General features: G+C 44.2%; 1 protein-coding gene across 1 annotated transcript; it reads right to left on the bottom strand.

Annotated features, from left to right (window-relative positions):
* Positions 1 to 658: 658 nt before the first annotated feature.
* LOC138875040 (uncharacterized) lies at positions 659 to 1,226 on the bottom strand. Its single transcript, XM_070153849.1, has 2 exons — positions 1,002 to 1,226; positions 659 to 928 (listed from the first exon to the last, which is right to left on the bottom strand). The coding sequence occupies exons 1-2, from the start codon at positions 1,224 to 1,226 to the stop codon at positions 659 to 661; spliced, it is 495 nt and encodes a 164-aa protein (XP_070009950.1).
* Positions 1,227 to 23,012: the final 21,786 nt, after the last annotated feature.

Here is a 23,012-nt window from a genome sequence, read left to right as displayed (position 1 = left end):
TGCAGCCGCGGTGGCAAACTTTAGAGAACCCCATTCTTGCCCAATCCACTCTGCGAACCGCATTGAAATGTTGCCCCCGCACTAAGGCCTTTTCGGCAGCAAGAAATGCAAAGCGGCCGCAGTGCAAACTTCAGAGAGTGCACATTTTTCCCAACTTGGTCTTGCACTGCATCAAAATAATCTTACAAACATGTCACAACCAGTTAGTCCAAAATTAAATCCTACAATAAAATGAAAATCAAAGAAAAACAAAAAGAAGACACATGGATTGCCTCCCAAGAAGCGCCTGATTTAACGTTATGGCATGACACAGGTTACCATTAAATTACTTTAGATAGAGCAGTGCCACCACGTGGTTGTCATCAATTTTGCCCAAGTAGTGCTTGACCCTGTGCCCATTAACTCTAAGAACCTCCCCATTTTTGTTCATCAAGTCAAGTGCACCAAATGGAGTTACAAACACCACTTCAAAAGGTCTACTCCATTTCGACTTAAGCTTTCCCGGAAACAGACGTAACCGATAATTGAACAAGAGAACCAAATCACCCACTTTGAACTCCTTGCCACGAGCATACTTATCATGAAGGTACTTCATCTTTTCCTTATACAAGGATGAACTCGAGTAGGCATGGAATCGGAATTAATCAAGTTCATTAAGTTATTCCACACGAAGATTTGCTGCCACATCCCATTCAAGATTCAGCTTCCTCAAAGCCCACATGGCCTTGTACTCTAAGTCAACCAGTAGATGGCAAGCTTTCCCAAACACCAACCGGTACGGAGACATACCAATCGGAGTCTTGTAAGCAGTCCTATAAGCCCATAGAGCATCATACAATTTCTTTGACCAATCAGTCCTATTTGCATTCACCGTCTTTGATAATATACTCTTGATTTCCCTATTTGAGACTTCCACTTGGACACTCACCTGAGGATGATAAGAGTAGAAACTTTGTGATTGACACCATACTTTGCAAGCAAAGTGTCAGACCCCCCATCACTATGATTGCAAGAGGAGTGCCAAACCTAGTAAAAATGCTCTTCTTGAGAAATGCAACAACACTCCAGGCCTCATTGTTGGGTAAAGCCACGGCTTCAACCCACTTTGAAACATAGTCAACCGCCACAAGAATGTATCTGTTCCCATACGAGCTAATAAACAAGCCCATAAAATCAATGCCCCATACATCAAAAATATCAACTTCAAGAATGGTATTGAGAGGCATTTCATCTTTCTTTGAAATTCCACCCGCCCTTTGACATTCGTTGCATCTCTTCACAAGTTTACTTGCATCTTTGTACAAAGTTTGCCAAAAAAACCCACAACTAAGAACCTTCGAAGCGGTCCTCGCCCATCATGATGACCATCATAGGGAGAGGAATGACAAGCCTTTAAGATACTCAATTGCTCCTTCTCCGGAACACACCTTCGGATCACACCATCTGTGAAGATCTTGAACAAATACTACTCATCCCAATAGAAATCCAAACTATCATGTTTGAGCTTCTTCCTTTGGTTAGAAGAGCTCACACGGGATTATACCAGTCACAAGGAAATTAGAAACGTCTGCAAACCATGGCATACCATTCACCGACACAGAAAGGAGTTGTTTGTGGGGAAATAAATCAATGATCTCTAGGCCATCACGAGGCCTCCCATCCTCCTCCAAGCGGGACACGTAGTCCGTCACTTGGTTTTCACTACCCTTCTGGTCCACAATCTCCAAATCAAACTCTTGAAGTAACAAGACTCATTGCATTAGCCTAGCTTTGGAATCATTCTTCGTCATCAAGTACCGAAGTGCGGCATGATCGGTATGAACTATGACCTTGGCACCCATGAGATATGGCCGAAATTTCTCCATTGCAAACACAATAGCCAAAAGCTCTTTTTCAGTCACCGTGTAGTTTACTTGAGCATCATTCATGGTCTTGCTTGCGTACTACACCAGATGAAACATTTTATTCACTCTTTGACCCAAAATCGCCCCAACCGCAACATCGCTCGCGTCACACATGAGCTTAAAAGGAAATCTCCAATTGGATGTGGTAATAATAGGAGTGGTGGTTAACTTGTGCTTGAGAAGTTCAAAGGCTTGCATACATCCCTCATTGAACACAAACTTGACATCTTTTTCCAATAACTTGCACAAGGGGTTCACTGCCTTCGAAAAGTCTTTGATAAATCTCCGGTAGAACCCCGTATGATCAAGAAAACTTCTAACTCCCTTAACTAAAGTTGGGGGAGGGAGCCTTGAAATCACACCAATTTTGCTTTGTCCACCTCTATACCATGCTTTGAAATTTTATGCCCAAGATCTATGCCCTCCTTAACCATGAAGTGGCATTTCTCCCAATTAAGAACAAGATTGGTTTCTTCACAACGGGCTAATACTCTATCAAGATTTTTCAAACAGTCATCAAACGGGTCACCCACAACACTAAAGTCGTCCATGAACACCTCCAAAATATCTTCCACCATATCGGTGAAAATGGCCATCATACACCACTGGAATGTAGCCGGTGAATTACACAACCAAAAAGGCATCCTAGAAAAGGCAAAGGTACCATATAGACAAGTGAAGGTAGTGTTGTCTTGATCTTCTTGAGCAATCAAGATTTGGTTGTAACCAGAATACTCATCTAAGAAATAGTAGAAGTCATGCCTAGTAAGTCTGTCTAACATCTAATCAAGAAAAGGTAACGGAAAGTGATCCTTGCGGGTCACTTTATTCAACTTGCGATAATCCATGCACACCCTCCACACGGTGGCAGTCCTTGTTGGAATCAACTCATTTTGCGAATTGGTAACCACGGTCATACCACCCTTATTTTGTACACATTGCACCGACGAAGTCCAAGAGCTATCAGAGATGGGGTACACCACCCTCGCATCCAACCACTTTATCACCTCCTTTTTCACAACTTCTTGCATTGCCTCGTTCAACCTCCTTTGATGTTCCAAGGAGGGCTTTGCATCATCTTCCAGAATAATCTTGTGCCTACAGAATGCGGGGCTTATCCCCCGAATATCAACTAAGGTTCATCCAATTACCTTCTTCCGCTTTTGGAGCACCACCAATATGGCATCAACCTACATGTTAGTAAGCCAAGAGGAAAGAATAACTGGCAAAGTTGAACTAGGGCCTAAGAACTCATACCTGAGGTGTGGAGGCAACGACTTCAACTCCAAAAATAGAGATTCCTCGATTGAGGGCTTTATTGGTGGGGTCTTCCTATTCTCTAGATCCAAAGAGAGTTTCCGAAGCTCATAAGAGTAAGAGCCCATTTCATGTAAGCATTCACACACTCCACTAGGCCTTCATCCTCATTTACATCAATATTCAACAATACTGCCTCTAGAGGGTCCTCCATATTGATAAGTGCACTAGTATCATCAACTATCACTGCCGTGACAAGGTCCACAAAATAGCACACTTCAGAACTGTTTGGCTGCTTCATTGACTTGCACACATGAAAGACCACTTTTTAATCACCCACCCGGAAGGTGAGTTCCCCTGCTTCCACATCAACTAAGGCATTCCCAGTAGCAAGGAAAGGTCTTCCCAATATGATTGCAACCTCATAATCTACCTCACAATCCAAGATCACAAAACAAGCTGGCAAGATAAATTTGTCCACCCGGACAAGAACATCATTAATAATACCCAATGGTCTCTTTATAGTTCTATCTACCATTTGCAATCTCATGGAAGTCGGTCTCGATTTCTTAATACCCAAAGTCTTGAAAACTGAGTAGGGCATCAAGTTGATACTTTCTCCCAAATCACATAGAGCTTTTGCAAAATCCGCACTTCCAATGGTGCAAGGAATGATGAAAGCACCGGGATCTTCTAGGTTCGGGGCCATTGACTGCACTATTTCACTAACTTAGTGGGTCATCTTGATAGTTTCACAATCCATGGAGTTTTTCTTTGTCACCAAATTCTTCATGAATTTAGCATAACTCGGCGTTTGCTCTAGAGCCTCCACCAAAGGCACATTAATGGATAAGCTCTTCATCATGCCAATAAACTTCTTAAACTGATTTTTATTTTTTTCCTTCATGAGCCTTTGAGGATAAGGTGGATGTGGCCTTGGTAAAGGAGCCTTGGCTTTAGGCACAACTGTTTCTGGCATGTTTATTACGTGTTCCTTAGATGGATTCACATCATTCTGAGTTTCTACCTCGGTATCTTGGATATCAATCCTCACTTCCTCGTTCACGTTCTCATCAATCACATTTTTAACCACCAAAGGGATCTCATCCTCTTGCAACTCAACTTCATCACTCAAAATTTCCTTTTTTTTGGAGGCATTCACATCACCGCCTCGTCCACTTCTTGTAGTTACCGTCATTACATGCCCGTAGTTGTTCCCACCCTTCGAGTTTACTATCGTATCACTTGGTAGAGCCCCCTTACTGCGAGTATTCAAGGATTGTGAGATTTTGCCTAATTGAGCCTCCAAGTTTCTGATTAAAGTATTATGTGAAGCTAACTGAGCATCAGAGACCGCATTTTTTTTCATCATCTGTTCAAACATCATTTTAATTCTCCCCATTTTATTGTTGGAAGAACTAGTACCTTGGGATGGAAATGAGGGTGGATTGTTCAGTTGTGGATACATTGGGGGCCTTTGAAAGCCTTGCCCCTGGTTTCCTTGATTGCCATTGGTTCAACCACCCTGATAGGTGTTACCACCCCAGTTATTGTTGTTGCCATTCCAATTACCCTGATTGTTCTGATTATTGTTTTGATTTCCCCAATTGGAATTTTGGTTGTTGTTCCCCCAGTTACTATTCCCTTATTTTTGTTGATTTCCCCAATTGCCTTGGGGCCTCCATTGTTTTTGATTGGAAGAATTGCCTCTTTGGCCCTGATAATTGTTCACATATTGCACTTCTTCATTATGCCCATCATAACCATCATCTTGTAATCCACCACTATCATTGTCATATTGATCCGAACTCCCTTGGTTTTGTTGACCTCTTTGTCTTCTTCTATTCACCAACATGTTGACACCGTCCATAGCATTTACTTGGCGTGGATTTTGAACCTGCTGTAATTGTGCCTTTGCTAGCTGGTTCAATGTTGTTGTCAGCTCTGCTATTGTCTGCCCATGATCATATAGCTCTTTGTTCAAGTGAGTGACCGTGGGGTCACCGTATGGCACATTGGCTCTACTTTGCCATGCGGAGGACGTGTCAGCCATCTCATCAAGAATGTCATAAGCCTCATCATAAGACGACTTCATGAAATTGCCCCCGGCAAGTTGGTTCACTATACACTGATTTGTTGTGCTAGTGCCCCGGTAGAATGTCTGTTGTATCATTGCCTCAGTCATATTATTGTTGGGACATTCCTTTACCATGGTTCTGTATCTCTCCCATATCTCATGTAATGGTTTGGTGGGCTCCTTCTTGAAAGCTAAGATCTCATCCCTCAATGTTGTCATATGCCCCGGCGAGAAAAACTTTGCAATGAATTTATCCTCCTACTCATCCCAAGTTGTGATGGAATGGTTGGGAAGTCGTTCAAGCCAATCCAATGCCTTCCCTCTAAGTGAGAAAGGGAATAATCTCAACCGAAGTGCATCCTCTGACACATTAATTTGCTTGCTCCCCCAATAGGTATCAACGAAACCCTTGAGATGTTTGTAAGCATTTTGATGGGGAGCACCCATAAATACCCTCACTGCTCCAACAACATCAGCATCACATTTGTAATTTGAAAACTGTCAGCCCGGATTCGGGGTGGGACAATTGCACTAGCATATCCTTAGTTGGGGAGCACTCAGGGAGCCACTCATGGAGGTGGCAGGGGAGGGTCTGGAACATTATCATTGGCTTGACGGCCTCTCCTTTGAGCCTAAGATACTATAGGAACCTCATTATCAATATTGGCATCTACCTCCTCTCTCGGCGGAAGATCTCCAAGAGGTGCGTTGTTTGCTGCCATTTTGTACCTGAATTTGCGACACACACAAATTAGTAACGCATAAATAAAAAAGAACAATACACAAAACTATTTAGATAGATAGCCAAAACCGTTAGCTACCCGGCAACGGTGCCAAAAATTTTATCGGAGCCAACCCTACACCACTACAAAGTGGCGAGAGGGGTTAAAGCAGCTTTTACCCGAGATGGTCGGGATCGAATCCACAGGGAGCTAGAAGTGGGAATTGAATTTCTATCTAAACTAGTAGTGCGTAGTGCTCTTAATTACACTTCCAATCATCTTTTGTTGTTTAATACTTCTAATTTTTATGCTAATAGTATGCTAAATTAAACTAAGAGTAATATGCTTGTAAGGTATTCTAGATAGTTAAAGAGGCACAAAGGAAGTGACTTTCTCCTAGGTGAATACTTGACGGGATCTAAACCCTAAGGCAAACATGTTATATTGGGAATTACGATATAGCCAATGCACAGAATTACTCACTCCATACCTCTCGGTAGCTTGAGTGACTTTGCCCAAATTGACTTTTTCAAGACCAATTGGGTGTCAAAATGGTGCAAGCAATATAGGCTCAAGTTGGGTATTACTATCTCTAGGTTTAACCCTTTAATTGGGGCTATCAATCTCTTGATTACACCCCAATTCCTTGTTGGAATGATTTTCCTAGACTCAAACTCTCTTTCTCAAGAAGAGCCCAAGTCAAATAGGCACAAATTAGTATTTACAACTACTAATTCAACATGAAAAAACACAAATCAGTCCAAATATCAAGCACCTATAAACATCTAAACCTTAAATCAAAAGACCCATCAAATACCTACACTAGGGTTGAGCCACAACCCTAGCTAATGGGTCTAGCTACTCATAATAATGAAAGAAATCAGGAAAATAGATGAAGAATAACCCATAAGATTTAATTACAAGCTAAAATAATGAAGATTCAGTGTTAAAGTAGCAACAAATTACTCAAAATAGAACAAAACAGCCGTTCACGTGCTCTGGAGTCAAAACAAATTACAAAAGATACCCTAAAATGTGAAAAGAATGTATTTATACTGGGCTGAATTTTTTGGACAAAAATACCCCTGACGAGGTACTGCGGTCCGCATAAAATGCACCGCGGACCGCGATGAGGCTTCTTGGCTTGATTATACCTTCTCTGAATTTGGCCACCGCGGGCCGCATAAAATGCACTGTGGTCGCGGTGGTTTCAACTGCGATCCACACAAAAAGGACCGCGGACCGCATTAGCTTCCAACTTTTAAAATCTGATCTCTCTGAATCTTTGCTCCGCGGACCGCATAAACTCGATTGCGGCCGCGGTGAGGCTACTACGATCCACACAAAATGCTTTACGGCCGCAATGCTTTAGCTTCCAAAATTGCACTTCTCTGAATCTCCTCACCGCGGACCGCACTAAATGGATTGCGGCCGCGGTGGGTCTGTTGCAACTGTGCTTTGGCTTTTTCTTGGTACTTGTGCATGTTTCACTCCTTTTTGAGCTGGTTTTGACTAATTTTTACCTTTTTACCAAACTCTGCAAACAAGTACAACATGTAAGCCTTTGAGACTATTTTGTATACATTTTCAATCAAAACTCAAGTAAAAAGGAGTGTAAAATAAACTATTATCCTTAGTTATCAGTCGTCGACTGAGTAGGACGAGAAACACTAGGAGGAGGACTCATCCTAGGCATATGTGAAGGAATATGATCACTCATAGATGGCAAAATAATTTTTTCTTCTTAGATTGTTTCGGTTCTTTACCTTTAGAAGTTATCTGTGCAATTTAAGTAAAACAAATATAATAATGAAAAATCAACAGGTATTAATATAAAACTATTCTTCTACATATTATAACAATAAAGAAGAGAACATATATAAAGTTCGACAAGATATAAAATAAAAAATAACATAAGGAATAACATAAAAAATCAAACAAGTCATAAAACACACAAACAACTCAATCCTCATTGTTTTCTTCATATTGATCATATTCATTTTCATCATAATTTTTTTTATTTTCAACATTTAATTCTTCATCCTCGCTTTCGTCATATTCATCGGTTGAATCTCCATCCTCGTTTGCCATGGATGTTCCTTACTCATACTCATTTTTATTTGATCTAAGGATTGAAGGCTCGGATTCTTCATAACGTCCTTCACTATCCTGCAATTCGCCTACTAGTTCATCATCCACCATTGTTTCAGCACTTGAAACGTCATTATAGTACGGTAAATATAATGCATCCTCGACCTCAACTCTACCTACGGGCTTTATTTTTATCACTACCCGCCATGCAGCCTTCTTCTTGCTCAAAGGATAAGGTGTGTAATACACATGTATCACATTTTGTGCTATGATAAATGGGTCATAGAGTCTATACATCCCCGTGTGCTTTTATTTTAACTATTTTATACGGAGGATGCACGTTTGTAGCTCTAGTAGGTGTTGGATACCATTTACACTTAAAGAGTACCAACTTTTTCTTCGGCCAACCAACACGATACTCAAGTTCTAATATCTCTTGAAGCACACCATAATAATCAACATCACCATCATCTTTCACACACATGCCACCATTATTGTTTTTTTCCCTTGGACCATTCTTCTGTTTGAAACTTGTACCCATTGACAGGGTACTTAGACATCCTTCTGACCTCTGGCTAGGTCCCCAAGAAATATCACGCAAAAATGGATCATTTACGCCATTATCTAGATTATGAACCTAGAGCGAATCCAATATATAACAATTAATTAGAAACTAAAAGGTACATACAATTGAAAATAATTTGCATTGAAAGAAACTTTGCCAATACTTACAAAGTGTTTAAACCATTCTACAAACCTAGGTTAAAAATGTTCATGCCCATATGTACCCACAAACCAACAATCCCACAGATTTGAAAATTTCATTAGTCAAAATGATTGATAATTGAGCTTGAATGTAAGTCGGCAATATAAATGTACACTTACGTATAATAAGGTTGGAACTCGGGATAGTTTAGTAGAACATGTGTTGTAGTTGACTTTAGTTCCATCTTAGTCAAAAATCGTGTTGGACTATGTTTCAGACCGCCTTTTCCAGTTTGAATGAATATGAAAAAGGGTGGTACCAATGGATCGATATTGCCACCATCATCATTCCGATCGAGTCTATTTCTTAAACATGGCACATCATGTTCAAAATTATATGAAAAGAAATAAGAAGTTTTCTCGAGACAGATATGTCTCACATATTGATCCCTCAATCCTTGATCTATTTTTCACAATCTGCTTAAATTTGCCAATCATCCTGCATAGCACCCTTTTAAGATGAGATAATGCTTAACTAAAACACATAAGAATAATTGATTAAAGATAATTACCTCTCGAAGGGATACGTCCATATACATTGAACCGGACCTCCTAGTTGTGCCTCTTGTTCAAGATGAATTGGATGATATTCCATGACATCAAAAAATTCAAGCGTGAAAATTTTCGTCAACTAAAGTTAAGCGAATGTTACTGTCTATGTAAGCTAGGTTCTCCGCCCTCAATGTGCACAGCAAAACTCCTTGAAAAATAAGCATATCTCTATGATGGGCTTCTATATTCTATAAGCAAAGCATTGAACGCAATAGGCATCAAAGGTTCCATGAAAATGTGGCAATCATGGATTTTCATAGACTTCAACTTCCCTTCTTTCATGTCAACAAACCTAGTTAAGTTTGATGCATATCCATCAGGCATCGTCAAATTATTAACCCAATCACAAATCTCTCTTCTCCCATCCAAAGGCTTTAAATCTTGTTGTTCAAGTATGTCAAGTACAAAGACTTGCCTACAATATTCTTTCAAATCCATCATGACCTTCAAGTTATCTTTTGTCTTGTTTCTTACACCCATCACAATATTAAACAAGTTACCAAAAAGGTTCTTCTCGATATGCATGATATCACTATTATGCCTAAGAAGATTGTACTTCCAATAAGGTAACTCTCAAAATGTGCTCTGTTTTGTCCAGTTGTGTGTTACACCATATCCCGGTATCTTATTAGACAGTGGATACTCTGTTACTTTAGGTAGATTCCTAACTCTTTTCCAAATCACTTCAAGCGACAAGACATGTGGTGGCTCCTCATAATTAGTTTTGTTCTTCATAAATGCACTAGTATTTCTCCTAAACTCGTGATCCATTGGCAAGAAGCGGTGATGAAAATCAAACCATGTGTTCTTGCCTCCATGTTTCAAAGTAAATGCCTTTGTGTCTTCCATACAAGTCGGGCAAGCTAACTTTCCGGCAGTTGACCACCCGGATATCATTCTATAAGTAGGAAAATCATTTATAGTCCACATTAAAGCACCACGGAGTCTGAGATTTTGGCCATAATAATTTCAACTCATCAATTAGGGGTTGCATGTATACATCAATCAATTTTTTGGATTGCGTGGAACTGGAACAATACAAATTAGAAACAAATATTGGCTTGTCATACAAAGTTCAAGGGGCAGATTACACGACATAATAAATACTGGCCAACATGAATATGGTGCAGCAAATACTGCAAATGGAGTGAATCAACCAGCACATAATCCAAACCTAATATTTCTTGGTTCACTGGCAAAGTCTAGGAACACCCTATCAAAATGCTTCCATGTTTCTCTATATGACGGATGATATAGCACATTATCTGTCCTTCTATGTTCATAATGATATCTCATATGAGAAGCGGAACTCATTGATGCATATAACCTCTTTAACCTTGGTATAAAAGGGGAGTAGTGCATCGCCTCACCGGAACCTTCTTCTGTTTAGCATTTGTGAGTTCTTTGTAACCCGACTGATTAAAAAATTTACAATTTTCTAAAATTGCATCATCCTTATAGAATAACATTCAACCTTTCTCACAACATTCAATCCTTTCCGATGAAAGACACAACTTGAAAACCAATTTCTTTGTTGTTTAAAACTCTTTGGGCAGGTCAATCTTTGTCGGATTATGTTCATTCATAAGGCCAATGATTGAATCCATACCGGATTGAGAAATAGAATTATCTAATTTAATACTTATAGCCAGTTTAGCCAAGCTGCAAAAATCAGCTTATTTTGACAAGTGCTTTTTCTCAAAAGTGTTTTCTCAAAAGTACTTTTGGTGAGAAGAATTTTGTGTTTGTCCAATTAGTTTTAAAAGCACTTCTAAGTAGTAATTAGTGTTTGGCCAAGCTTTTAAAACTACTTCTAAGTATATTTTTCTCAAAAGTGCTTTTCAAAAAAATATTTTTTGAGAGAAACTACTTTTTTTGCTTCTCCGAAACAGCTTCTACTTCCCCTCAAAAGCATTTTTTGCTTTCAAAAGCTTGGCCAAACACCTCAATTTTTGAGAAAAATCCACTTTTAGCTTTAAAAAAGCAGTTTTGGCATAAAAAATGCTTGGCTAAACAGGCTATTAGTAATCTAATTACAACAGACAACTTGAAAAGCGTTGAGCCTTCATAAAGCGGGAAACTTGTTTACCGTGAAAATAGTAACAATAATTAAATTTGTAAATGGGATTCTAAAAATACGTGATCTATTCTCGAGCTAGTTTTTAGGGCAGTTGATGCTTGAAATGCTAAGTGCGAAGATAATACGTAGGCTAAGACAAAGCAGTAAGCAAACCGAAGGGGCCTGTTGCCCGAGTGTGGATTAGATCGATAGAGGCCTCGGGGCCGAGATCGAGCTATTGGGGACAGTCGGGGAAGGGATAACAAGCAAAAATACGATTGAATAAGGCTCTTTATGGCCATTGCGCAGCTAGACGGGCGTAGAACAAGTAAGAAAATAATGAACGCGAGGTGGCCTCGGGCCAATGAGAACAAATGGCTTAGAAGAAAGGAGAGAGAGAGAAAGAGAGAGAGAGAGAGAGAGAGAGAGAGAGAGAGATTATTGCACTTGTAGAGAAATGGAGCAACATCAGTCCTTTACAAAGTGGTATGGGTTCCCCTTATATAGGTGGGGGAACACGGCATGATACATAATGCATTAAATGTAAAGACACGGGGATGGGACGGCTAGGCATGGTGTGGTGCCAGGACCTATTGACTCAAGCTGCTCGTCTTGGGAGTTCCCCATCTTCGTAATTCTTGTCGGGTCGCGAACGGACCCTTAAGCCTCGGTCCTACTGCAGGACCGCAGATGATCCTCGAGATAGAGAGCCTGATCCTGATCTCATAGCCTCGAGGTGTCGTCTCGATTCTGAACAGGCCTTAATGGCGGGAGATGGATTCTCCTGATTTCACCATACATAGATAGTCTCTGTGTTTCCTAGATTGGAGTGATAGGAAACGATGTTGAATTGTCGTCTCAAGGCCATTATTGCCATGACGACAACCGTCTAAGAGCATTAAATGCCATGTCCCAGGGAACCGTGTAAGGCAGCCTTCAAATGCGGTAATCGAGAAGCTCATGAACTGTCATAGGTTCGTTTCTTCTGCTTCCCCTGCGGTTGCTATAAATATTCCGACTGCTAGATACTCCCCCTTCCTCATCCTTTACTCAGGCTTTTAACCCAGAATTTTGCAGTTTGACACCTTTACATTTTTCCTTCTCTTTACGAAAAAGGTTTTACCATCTGTTATGGCCATGACTTCTAGGACGGTACCTCGATGGGGTGATACTGCATTGTCGTCTCGATCGCCTGAGGGGGAAATAAATCGGTTCCCACGTTGGAGCATTGACCCCTCCCGATATTGATACATCGGATGATTTTGACATAGAAACTCCCTCGTCCACACCGGGTCAATGTGAGCATGTATCCCTATACGTCAGCGTCGTGACCGATGTCGACAAAGTGAAGAAGGACTACCGATGGGGTAAGGCAGTGGAGGTAGAAATTCCTGACTACCGTGACAACATTACTGACTTTAAGGATGGATTTCTCTATGTGTACACTTACCCATTCACCTTGGGTCCTAGTAAATCGCCCGGATCCCCTCCTTTGGAAATCGACCTGGTTATCCTTGATTTCTGCGCTCAATATCGGGTGACCCTCGGTCAGATCTACCTATCCTTTTGGAGGATTATGTTGATGCTCAGACATTTTACAGAAGGGGTAATGGGTGAGGTTTTTACCCTCGGCCATTTGATCAGGTTGTACCGTCCGCGGCTGTATTGAGGCTTAATCAAGTTTCAACACCGGTCCAAGAAATCTTTCTTCACAAGCATTGACAAGGGGAAGGACTGGGGATGATTGAGTAGGTTCGTTCAAGTGAGGACCTCGGATATCATCCCGGCCTGGAGGATTCCCTTTCCAGAGCGATGGAATGATCAGCGTGAGTGAACTTTTCTTTAGCCATTTCTCAATTATTCTTTTATGTGTCAGACAATCCCCTTTGCGCTTTCTCCAACGGTTTCTTGGTATCCCGAGGCAGTCCTAGACTTGGAGGGGTGGATTAGGCGCTTGGATGCAAAGTTCCCGTATCGTCTCCAGTCCTGGACCGTCATGTCCAAAAAGCACTCGGTGGCTAAGAACCATGGTGAGGCTTCTTCACTGCTCGTGCTTCACCTTTCGTGTTTCTTTTCGAACTCTAAGTGGCGATATGTTGCGTCTCTTGTGGTGATGCAGGCCTTGGAGAGAATATCCAGATGATGCCACCCCCCGATGGTGAGGCGGAGGCCAGGGGGCCTGATACGAACAATAAAAGGAAAGACAGGGCGGCCACTGCTTGTCCTGATGAAACTGTTGTTCTAGCATCCGGGTCGAATCCTGACGCTGAGGGGGAGGACAAGGATAGAAGTCCGTTGAGGAGGAGGACGAGGTCCAGTATGAGAGAGTTACACGTACCTCAGTCGGAGGCTGCTGAGTCCGGGACGGCCAGGTTCGACAGGGGTAAAGAGTCGGGGGGGCCTCAAGGAGAATGTTGTTGTGGCTTCAAGTCGCACGGCCGGATTTGATGTGGCTTCTACTAGCAGGACTGTTGGGCCCGATGGTTAGAAGTTCGGGACCTTCCAAGGACATGAGCTGTTATTCGAAGAGATTGGCGGTGCGAACGATCTGTTTCAGAAATACCCGGTCTCATCGGGAGAGTTGAGGGATGCCGAAGGGATGATCGGTGTCACGGACGGTACTCCTTTTGAGGGGGAGGTTTTATTGCCAACATCTTTGATAGCGTGACTGATGGGGCTGACCTTGACGTTTCTAGTGCCGTCAAAGAGGCGGAGAGGTCCCTGCAGCAGGTGATAGTTCTCCCTTGCGTATTCCTTTTTTGTTCCCGAGCATTATTTGTCATCTCCCTTAATTTTTTCGTTGTGTTGCAGTGTAAGGAGGCATACGATCATGCCATCCTCCATCTTCGTGAGGAGCTTTCTAGCCGAGAAAAGGAGCGCGACACCATTGCTTCAAAACTTCAAGACTCGGAGGCCCGTGGCGCTCGAGAAGATAAAGAGTTGGGGGAGCTTCGGGTTTCTTTAGAGGCGACTCTTCGAGAGAAGGCCGCTCTTATTTCTCAGGTACTCTGCCTTGCTCGCACCTGCTTTTTCACTTAGAATCCACACATGTTCCGTTATTCTCATAACCATCGTCCTGCCTTTCGCTATAGGTTGAACAAAGCAGCTCGCGGATCAGCCAGTTGGAGGTAGAGATCTCCGGGCTGAAGGAGCGAGGCGAGGTTGTGGCCAGCGAATTGGTGATCTCTCGGGCCTTCTTTTGGACACTCACCGGGAGATTACTACTTTGACGGCGGCTAAGTCGGGGCCGAGCGAGATGCTACTGCTTACAAGGAGGATGCGGCTTTCGCGCATGCAATGGTTCGTGACATATCTCTGGCAGCTGAACAGAAGCTGGTCCGGGCTGTCGAGCACGCGAAAGCAAAGGCGAAAAAGGAGGTCTTGGAAGAACTCGAGGCCAGAGGCTTTGAGCTATCTGCCAATCTAGTGGAGGCTCGTGAGACGGAGGCAAAACTGGTGCTTTTGATTGTCCCTGATGGGGGTGAAGATGATAGTGGCGAGGAGTAGTCTCCAAGCCTCTTTTTTGTATTTCCTCTTTTTGTTTTATGTGCTTTCTCTCCCGGGAGACCGAGAGTATAAAAAACATTTTCTCTTTTCGTTAATGCACGAAAGGAATTTTTATTCTGCCAGTTCTTTCTTGTTGCTTTCCCACTTTTTTCTTTTGCTTCCGAGCATCAGGTGTCGGCCCTATGATGCCTTCCTGCGGGATGGGCCGAGGGCCCCGAGGCTAGCCACGCCTTGAGGTTGCGTCGATGGATCCTCCGAACCGATACTCATGATGTCGAGGATTTCCCGAGGTCCCTTGATTTCATGAGTCGTGTGGGAGCCCGATGTGGTTCTGCCGGTACACTCCCCAAGGAGAAGATGACATTTAACGCGGCCAGAATTTATTGGACTTCTTTGGGCGATTAAGCAGCTGATGCCTGGCCTTTATATATTTATTTTTCCACCCTTCAAGCGGTGATTTTGCAGTTTCTTTTCAAGCCTGTCTCCTTTGTAGAGCCTGGCGCTTTGTGCGAGTCGCTCCATTTTTTTGCTTCATAGAGTTCTTGTCTGGATCCTCCCCTTCTTCTCCTTGTTCCATCGTGGCCATGGAAGCTGCTATGACATTTGATCCTCAGACGAAGGGGACCTCTCCCTGTGTTCCTCCTTTGGTTGGCGCCAGCGGCTTTCTACCAATGCCGGGGGAACGAGACCCAGAGTGTGCTGCCTTGAAGAAGTTCGCCACGCCGGGGAACCCTCCTAATGTTCTGGGCCTTTATATATTTATTTGTCCACCCTTCAAGCGGTGATTTTACAGTTTCTTTTCAAGCCTGTCTCCTTTGTAGAGCCTGGCGCTTTGTGCGAGTCACTCCATTTCTTTGCTTTAGAGAGTTCTTGTCTGGATCCTCCCCTTCTTCTCCTTGTTCCATCGTGGCCATGGAAGCTGCTTTGACATTTGATCCTCGAATAAAGGGGACCTCTCCCTGTGTTCCTCCTTTGGTTGGCACCAGCGGCCTTCTACCGATGCCGGGGGAACGAGGCCCGGAGTGTGCTGCCTTGAAGAAGGTCGCCATGCCGGGGAATCCTCCTAATGTTCCGGGCCATCGGGAGCATGTGTCGAGGATTGTCTCATCGGTGAGGGAGGAGAACCTTGGGGCGATCAGGAGAGAGTGCGGATGGGGGAAAGGCGTAATTTTGCAAGTGCCCTCCCCCGAGAAGAGTGCCAAAATGTACATTTACGGTTTTTTGAGAGTGTATACCCACATTCTTGCGCCGGGTCCCCCGGACAGGGTCGTGCTTGATTTTTGTAGAAGTTATCAAGGGACGTTGGTGTAGGTCCATCCCTTTCTTCTGGAGGATAGTGCAGTCGATGAGATATTTTGCTGATAAGGCTGGGATAGAGTTCACCCTTAATCACCTCATAAGGTTATACCGGCCATTGCATTATCGCGGCCTAGTTGATCTTCAGCGTAGGTCCACTCAAGCTCCTTCGATCGGCAGCGAGGAGGATGAGTACCACGGATGGATGAATCGGTTTGTTCGAGTCCGGACGACCGACATTATCCCCGGAGAATTTTTACCATTCCCCAAGAAATGGAATTCCACACGTAAGTACTTTGTTCGCACTGCCTTTCTCTTCATAAGAGGTTGGCCCTATAATGATTTCTTCATGTCCTTTGCTTACAACAACTCGTTGGTCACCTGACGAGGTTCCTAACTTAGCCAAGTGGTCTTGTAGGCTGGCAGCTAGCTGGGCTCATGATAAGCGCTGGTGGCGAGATCTTTCGAAAGGGAGATGGGAGGCGAAGCACTTTGGTATGCGCCCGGCGTTTCCCCTTTTTTTGGGGATGGTTTCTCTTTTGCTGAATCGCTCGATTTCTCTATTGTAGGTGCCGAGAGTTCACTCGAGGCGAGACTGGATTCCCCAAAGGAGGAGGGGAGATTACTGGCTCAAGTGTCAAGGAGCATCGGCAAAAGTAAAGATGTTCCTTGGTGCGAGAAGGCCTACGGTGAGGTGCCCTCTCCGCAGTGGCTAAGGGGGAGTGGTTCGGTAGGACGGCAAGCTTTCGGGATTGATGCACCATCCAAGGTCGCCTCGGCCCTCGGCGAGGCTCATCGTCTCGGCCTCGTGGTAAGTTTTCTATCGTGGAAAGAATGTTCTGGCCCCCTACTCCTTTCTCTTCCCTTTACTCACCCAGCTCTTCTTCTTTAGGCTTTTGATAGGCTCAAAACCGTGCTGCTTCGCTGTGAGGCTCTATTGCGGGAGGCTCGAGAAAGGGGAAGATCCCTCGAACTTCTTTGTGCGACAAAGGAAAATGAGCTTGTCTTTTTACGATGTGGGGCGGACCGAAGCCGTGCTCGAGAAACCCTCCTGGAGAAATAGGTATTTCGTGTTTCGCGCTGGCCTGTATTCCACTTTTCTATCTTGTCGTCTCTGATGTATTGTTGTTTCAGTTGAAGGACAAGGCGGATGAGCTGGAACAACTCTGGGGCGAGGTTGGCGCGGCCAAATATGACTTTGTTGAGCTGCAAGCACGTGTTAGTGCCCATTCCGAGGCCAAAGAGAGGGCTCAGGCTACGACATCCGTTCTCGAGGCTCAAATTCAGGCCGCTCGTGCGAGTGATTCTGCTCGGGCAAAGATGATCGCGAGGCTCTCATCCGAGCTATCAAGGGCAAAAACTGAGGTGGTGAACGTCCGGACTGAGGTTGTAATAAATAATACCAGGGTGGGGCAGGATATGGCGACTCATTTAAGGAGTGCTGCTGCCGCTAGGGCCGAGCTAAAGAAGGCCTTGGATCATGCAAACAATAGTAGGGAGTACGAGAGGTGCAGGTCCCAAAGGGAGAGCCTCGAGGAGATTCATGCCAGAGGCTTTGATCTTTCGGAGGAGATCGAGCAAGCTAAAGGAGAGGAGTTCGATGCCAAGTTCCTAATATCCGATGATGAGGAAGATGAGGAGGAGACCGCCGGGTCATAGCCGTCGGAAAAAGCGGAAAGAATATTCCTTGTCTTCTTTATTTTATATATGTTGCTTTCATTATATCACGCGGGCCGAGATCGGGCCTCGCCATCAATATGTAATAATAAGAGGGGGAACCCCACAATCTATATCTTCTGATTTTCCGCTCGTTAGTGTTTCCATCGGGTCGATTTGATCCCGAATTCGCCCTTGGGCTTATGTGCTTCAACTATTTATGGGCTCAGTCTCATAATCGCATTGCGATTAGAGCTGTAATTGGCCCTTACATTTCATGGAGACGCTGGCGACAGTAGTACTTGTGTCGTGCCCGTAGGCATATCGCAATCTTCAGGCCCAGTCTCTGAGTCGCGTCGCGATTCGAGATGTAATTGGCCCTTACATTTCATGGAGACCTTGGCGATAGTAGTACTTGTGTCGTGCCCGTGGGCGTATCGCAATCTTTGGGCCTAGTCTCCGAGTCGCATTGTGATTCGAGCTGTAATCGACCCTCGAATTTCCTTAAATTTTTGATTGGCGATAGTGTCTTCTCATTTCCTGCCTTTGGGCATTTGGCAATTTTTTAGCCCAGTCTCCGGGTCGCGTTGTGATCCAACCTGTAATCGACCCTCGAATTACCTTAAATTTCTGGTGATGGTGGCACTTATGCTGCTTGGTCGTAGAGACCTTTTAATTATGTGGCCTGTAGGCTTGTATAGTTAACTATTTTGGATCCAGTCTCTGAATCGGATTACGGTTCGAGCTCATTTTAATCCTCAAGTTGTCATAATTTTTTAGCTGGCGACATGGCTCTTATGCTGTCTGGTCATAGAGACCTTTCAATATGTGGCTCGTAGGCTTGCTTAGCAGGCGACAATGGCTCTTACGCTGTATTTTGCCCGTGTTCTTTGTGTAGGCTTTGTATCCACTCATTAAGGCCTTTCTGTAGTATTTTTCCTGACCCGTCGTCGATTCCAGAGGAACCTCGATTTCAAGTCGTTGTCGGCGATGATTCGAGCACCACGTAAGGTTCATAGCTCGTAGGTCGAGTAGATTGGCGCTTTTGCTTTTTGGAGCCGACATTGTCGGGGCTCATTTTTACCTGTGGAGAAAAGCCTGTTTTAACCGATTCTTTCCGAAGTATATCGGAGTAATGGCCTACGATTTTTTAGCAACTATCGGGCGTCCTCGAATCGCATTATTTAGGTTGTATCAGTCGTTTCGACCATAATCGTATGCGTTTGGACGTAGCCATTTTGATCCCTTAGTGATAGTTTAGGCGTCTACGTCGAGGGTATGCCCTTTAGGGATTCTTACAAAGGCGACGTATAGCCTAAATATCAGGATTTTCATTCCTGTTGAGGTCTTACAGTTTGTCATGCCTGTTCAGGTCTTATAGTTTGTCATGGTTGTTGAGGTCTTACAATTTGTCATGCATGTTGAGGTCTTACAGTTTGTAGAATATATCTGGTTATGCCGAGGCGGCCCGTTAGGGTCTTAAAGTTTTGGATTTTTCCAGTTGTATGGCGATTCATAGCGGTCTCCGAGTCATCGAGTTTGTTTAAGCTTGAAGACAGCTTCTCGTGAGCTCGGAGTTCCGACCCCAGGGGTCGTGCAAGTTATTGAATTGATTATATTAAGTCTCTGAATATATTGGGGCATGTTTGATGGAGAAACATTTTCCGCGAATATGTCGAAATAATCTTTCTCAAAACATGGAATGCCGAGAAGATATCCTTTATTGCTTGGAGCAGATATAGGCCGTGATGAGATGCCGAGAATGTATTCTTTACTGCTCGGTATAGATGTAGGCCGAGATGGGATGCCGAAAATATATTCTTCATTTCTTGGCGTAGATAGAGGCTGTAATGGAATGCCAAAAATATATTTTTTTATTGCTCGGCATAGATATAAGTTGTAAGTATATACTGCCTCATTGTCATGAGCTCAGCTTGCGCGGGCTCGGCTCCTCCGATTGTCTGACCTACTTGCATGGTTCTGTTTCGAGTCCTAGCCCGCCATTTATTGTCCCTTCTGAGGAGATGGCGCTCTTTTAAGAGAAAACTGTCGCGCGTCCCCCGACTATAGGAGGAAAACCAACGATCTTGTCGTAGCCCTTTCTGGAGGGCATGCTGCTCTGCTAATAATTTTGCTGGCGAGACCTATGGGTTGCAAACCTGGTCGAGGAAAGAGAGTTTAGAGGATCCTGCAGGGGCCTCGGATCTCCGAGTGGAGTTCGGGATTTATGAATGCCTTGGCCGATTGCCTGCATGTAGGTTAGTAAAAAGAGAAAAGACAATCGAAGGAGTGGAGCAGTTCCTCCTTGCTGCGGGATACGTAGGCAACGTTTCGGGTTTTGGCACTGGTGCCGGCGGCTGGTTAGACGGTGAGGGATTTCCTCTCATCGCATGTATCTTCTCATTGAATGCCTAAGTTCCACCCTTGTCGGGGGATCCCATCCTCTTTGGCGGAGAGGTGTTGAAATCACCTCCGGGTAGTGTACCCGTTGTCATTCGAATAACATGCCCGCACTTCGCGGGCTCAGCGCTCCAGTCCGAGCCCCCGCGATCTGTATGAAGGGTGCTGCTTTCCTGATTTGTTATGGCGACCGACGTCTAAGGTCCATCAAAGGTTTGAAATGTGGGGGTGACCTGGTTCGTTAATCCGAACCGCCCAATTGGCTTAGGCCCGACGTTGTTGGTTTAATTGGTCGAACACCTGCACTTATGAACACATGCTTTACTCGGAATAGGTTAAATGAGGGAAGGGATTACCAGCGCGTGAATACGAGGTCGAGGCGAAGTCTCGGTGTCCCTTCCTCCGGATCTAGGGGTAGTATTTGGGTATATTCTCCGGATCCACATTTCCCTGGTGGTGAATACTTTCTTTCTGTATTTTTCGAACCGTTGAAGGGTGCCATCACCCTTTTACTACCGTGGAAATACGTTGTGGCTTGTCGGCTTTATCTTTCCTGGTCTTCTTCCTTCCTGACCACTCGATGATACTTGGTGGCGATCTCTATCAAATAGAACGGTCGTCGTTCTCCCGGGCTGGCGGCCTCGCGCTCACCCCATGGTTCCTGCACTGAGCCATATTTCTTTTTGCAAGGGTTTTGGTCGAACTGGTCCAGGCTGCCCGGCTCCCAGCTTAGCTTGTGGCAATCACGCCGTTTGGTGTAGAGATGCTAGAACCGAGGATGCTCGTTGAACCTGGTTCCATTGGAGGTTCCCCGAGGATGCTGCTCTCGGGCTATCTTCCTACCGTTGAGGGGCGGGCTGCATCTTAGGTCACTCCCTCAATTCGTCGTGCATAGATGATACCTCAACTGCTTTGTATCGGTTTCTTTGCTAGGAGTCGGTTTGGATATACCGAAACCGAGGAGGCTCCCGGACGATTGTCCATGGGAGGCGGTTGCTGTAAGAGCTTCCACGATCTCGATTCGATCCTTTAGCAAGGTCCTCGAGCATTTTTATAATGGCAGGATCAGCCATCGATCTATTGTTGCTTGACCTTTCGAGCACTCGCTCGACAGGGGAAGGCGTCTCTGGTGCTGCTGTGTTGGGGGTCCTTGGGCGGTTTTGCAACTGGGCTATAGCTGATTTTCGTGCCTGCAACATTTCAAAGATATAATGAAGATTGACTTCCTGTTCTTCCCGGGCCAGGATTTTTTGAGCTTTTCGTTGGTCAGTGAGTTGTATGCGCGTCTCGCGAGCCCGGGTACGCTTGAATCGACCCAGATGCGTTATCAGGGTCATGTGGTGTCGCGTCAACTGTTAGAACAACCATACTGCTTCCGTTGTGGTTCTTGGTGTAGTCATTCTCGATTTTGCTTACCGAGCCAGACATTAACCTGAAATCGAAAGATCTTGGACAAGAAAAGTGTGAAAAGATAAAGTGCATTTGGGTGACGAAACCAGCAAGAAAATAATTACCATTATTTTTAGTCCCATGGTGGGCGCCAAACTGTTTACCATGAAAATGGTAACAACAATTAAATTTGTAAATGGAATTCTAAAAATACGTGATCTATTCTCGAGCTAGTTTTTAGGGCAGTTGATGCTTGAAATGCTAAGTGCGAAGATAAGACGTGGTCTAAGACAAAGCAGTAAGCAAACCGAAGGGGCATGTTGCCCGAGTGTGGATCAGATCGATGGAGGCCTCAGGGCCCGAGGCTCGAGCTGAGATCGAGCTATTGGGGACAGTCGGGGAAGGGATAAAGAGCAAAAATACGATTAAGTAAGGCTCTTTATGGCCATTGCACAGCTAGACGGGCGTAGAACAAGTAAGAAAATAATGAACGCGGGGTGGCCTCGGGCCAATGAGAACAAATGGCTTAGAAAAAAGGAGAGAGAGAGAGAGAGAGAGAGAGATTATTGCACTTGTGAAAAAATGGAGCAACATCAGTCCTTTACAAAGTGGTATGGGTTCCCCTCATATAGGCGGGGGAACACGGCATGATACATAATGCATTAAATGTAAAGACACGGGGATGGGACGGCTAGGCATGGCGTGGTGCCAGGGCCTATTGACTCTAGCTGCTCATCTCGGGAGTTCCCCATCTTCGTAATTCTTGTCGGGTCGCGGACGGACCCTTGAGCCTTGGACCTACTGCAGGACCGCAAATGATCCTCGAGATAGAGAGCCCGATCCTGATCTCACAGCCTCGAGGTGTCGTCTCGATATTCTGAACAGGCCTTAATGGTGGGAGATGGATTCTCCTGATTTCACCATACACAAAACTAGCTTCCTCTAACTGTTTGATGAACTTTTAGCCTCGTCAATTGATTCAAGAATTTTAGACTTTATTCTCCCCTATGGAACTATGTTCTTAACCACCAAAAGAATTTTAAAAATGACCATCATCTACACTAGCATGACTCTCCCCATGGACAGTTCACACATAAAAAATTTTCATAAACCCCTGCTTATACAGATGAATAGTAAAAAAATTGGGACCCAATAAATTAAGAAACTTGCATTTTATACAAGGGCACCTAATCGTCCCTTCGATAAGGAAATCATCAAGTGTCTTTATCTTAGCAATAAAGCTAGCAACTCCTTCTGTAAATTCATCTTGTAACTTCGTACGATTCGGATGATTCCTATTATATATGCATCTATGATGCCCAAAATTCCATCTACAC

This window comes from Nicotiana sylvestris, chromosome 8, assembly GCF_000393655.2.
Source record: "Nicotiana sylvestris chromosome 8, ASM39365v2, whole genome shotgun sequence".
Lineage (NCBI taxonomy): Eukaryota > Viridiplantae > Streptophyta > Magnoliopsida > Solanales > Solanaceae > Nicotiana > Nicotiana sylvestris.
The sequence above is the reverse complement of the archived record's forward strand: the minus strand, read 5'-3'. Positions and strand labels throughout refer to the sequence as shown.